Here is a 2,000-nt window from a genome sequence, read left to right as displayed (position 1 = left end):
TAAAACATAGAGTTGACTTTGATCTAGGTGCTTGTACTCCCTCCCTTCTATAATGTAGTGCGTATAGTTTTTTTCTTCTGAAAAGTCAAAGATTACAAACTTTGACCAAGTATATAGAGGAAACTATTTATATCTACCATACCAAATATATAAAATATGAATCTACGTCTTATGATGAATCTAATGATATATGTTTGGCATTCCATATGTAAATGTTTTTCTCCACAAACTTGGTCAAAGTTTGTGAGGTTTGACTTGTCAAAAAGCTATATGCCTCTTTGATCTTAAACTTAAGAATGTTGGTTTTATATTGTGGAACGGAGAGAGTATATGTTTTTGGAGTGGACGATGACGGGCAGAATATATATAACACACTGCTCAAGTTAACACAACTGCAACATATTTCAGATGATACATGCCAGGGGCATATAGCCGGTACAGTATTTAACATGATGATACAAACCCCTGATTAGGTGGGTCATTTATTTGGACACCACAACATCACACACTTTCACGCACTTACACGAAATGATCACTGCATGCATGCATAATGCTAATGCATGACAGGGAACTTAGGCATGCACGAGACATATAGATGAACTGAAACACAAACTGTAGTAATATGTAGAAAGCTGCATGCATGGCATGTGTACGCAGCATGGCATGCTTGGACAAGTACGTCGATTGATCAGAGCGGGCAGGTGAAGCCGGGCGGGCAGGTCTTGTGGCACTGGTTGAGTAGGAGGACGAGGTCGACGGGGACGTTAAGGTTGATGACGCCGAGGACCTTGGCCCTGATGGCGGTGCAGAGGCACACAGCGGCGTCATGGTCGGCCAGACCGGCCAGCAGCGGGCAGCACCGCTCGTTGGGCGGCACGCCGAGCCCGAGCTTCACGAGGTTCAGCACGGTGGCACACACGCCCAGCTTCAGCGTGTCGATCGGGCACGTGCCGCCGTTGGTCGATGGAGGTGGTGGTGGGGTCGGGGTCGGGCAGTGGGGTCCGCAGCCACCATGCACAGCGGTGACCATCAAGTTTAGGCCCAGGAGTAGGAGGAAGAGCTTGGTCAATGGCGCCATTGCTAAAGCTTTGGTCGACAGGAAGCAAGGCTTACAATAGATGGGAAGGGCTTGTAGGTGTTGTGCGTTTGGGTGTGTGGGAGGTTGTATTTATAGCCCGGTTGCACATACGTACGACTACCCTTACCCTTATTGATGCAAGTGTGTTGATCCCATGATCGATCATTCGAGTTTGATTCTACAACTTAACGTAAACTATAACAAAATTCATCGACGTACGTGTATCCCGATGCGCTAGCCAACAAAATGTTTAGAGCGAGATATACGCCCGGCAATTTTTCAATACTTGATGGGCATGCGTATTTTCAAACAAGCTCCACACACAGAATAGCGGTATACTAGTGGCTGGAATGCGCCGAAGATATACTGTGTGATGACTTTTCTGCCATGGCCATGCATGTTGTAGTTGCTAAGTTCGTTGGGTACCATGCATGGACACGTATAGCACATGCATATTATTTGGAGAGCAGCGGAAGTCAACTATAGATGTTCCATAGCTAGCTTTGGCTTATACATGCATGGTCGTTGGTGTGGACACTTATCCAGGCACTGGTTTTTAAAGAAAATGCTCAATATGTATTATAAATCTCAAATAAATGTTCATCGTGTATTTGAAATTTTTTCAACATGCATCAACTGTTCAATGTGTGGTAAAAAAGTAGACATGTATTTTAAAAAATAAATAGAAGAAAAAAGATAAGGAAAAACACAAAAAATAGAAACGTCATGGAATCTTCCCAAAACCAAAACCTATAGAAGGTTGCATGAACCGCTCCATAGAAGCTTCCGAAAACCGCAAAACCTCTATTGCACACAATAATTGCGCCGGTCCACCATGTCGATCTCCATAGGCGAGCACAAAGAAGCAGCAGTTTTTAGCATTTGCGGTAGGAGAGGCCCAGGAGCAGATGAACCGCATGGC

The 2,000-nt window shown here is 44.8% G+C and overlaps 1 protein-coding gene across 1 annotated transcript; it reads right to left on the bottom strand.

Moving 5' to 3' along the window:
- Nucleotides 1-383: 383 nt before the first annotated feature.
- Nucleotides 384-1,122, bottom strand: LOC123176183 (cortical cell-delineating protein-like). The gene has a single exon (XM_044590524.1). The coding sequence runs from the start codon at nucleotides 1,076-1,078 to the stop codon at nucleotides 689-691; it is 390 nt and encodes a 129-aa protein (XP_044446459.1). The 5' UTR covers nucleotides 1,079-1,122; the 3' UTR covers nucleotides 384-688.
- Between the last annotated feature and the right edge of the window lie 878 nt (nucleotides 1,123-2,000).

This window comes from Triticum aestivum, unplaced genomic scaffold, assembly GCF_018294505.1.
Source record: "Triticum aestivum cultivar Chinese Spring unplaced genomic scaffold, IWGSC CS RefSeq v2.1 scaffold744, whole genome shotgun sequence".
Classification (NCBI taxonomy): Eukaryota; Viridiplantae; Streptophyta; class Magnoliopsida; order Poales; family Poaceae; genus Triticum; species Triticum aestivum.
Note: the sequence above shows the minus strand (reverse complement) of the source record. Positions and strands in the feature narration are given on the sequence as shown.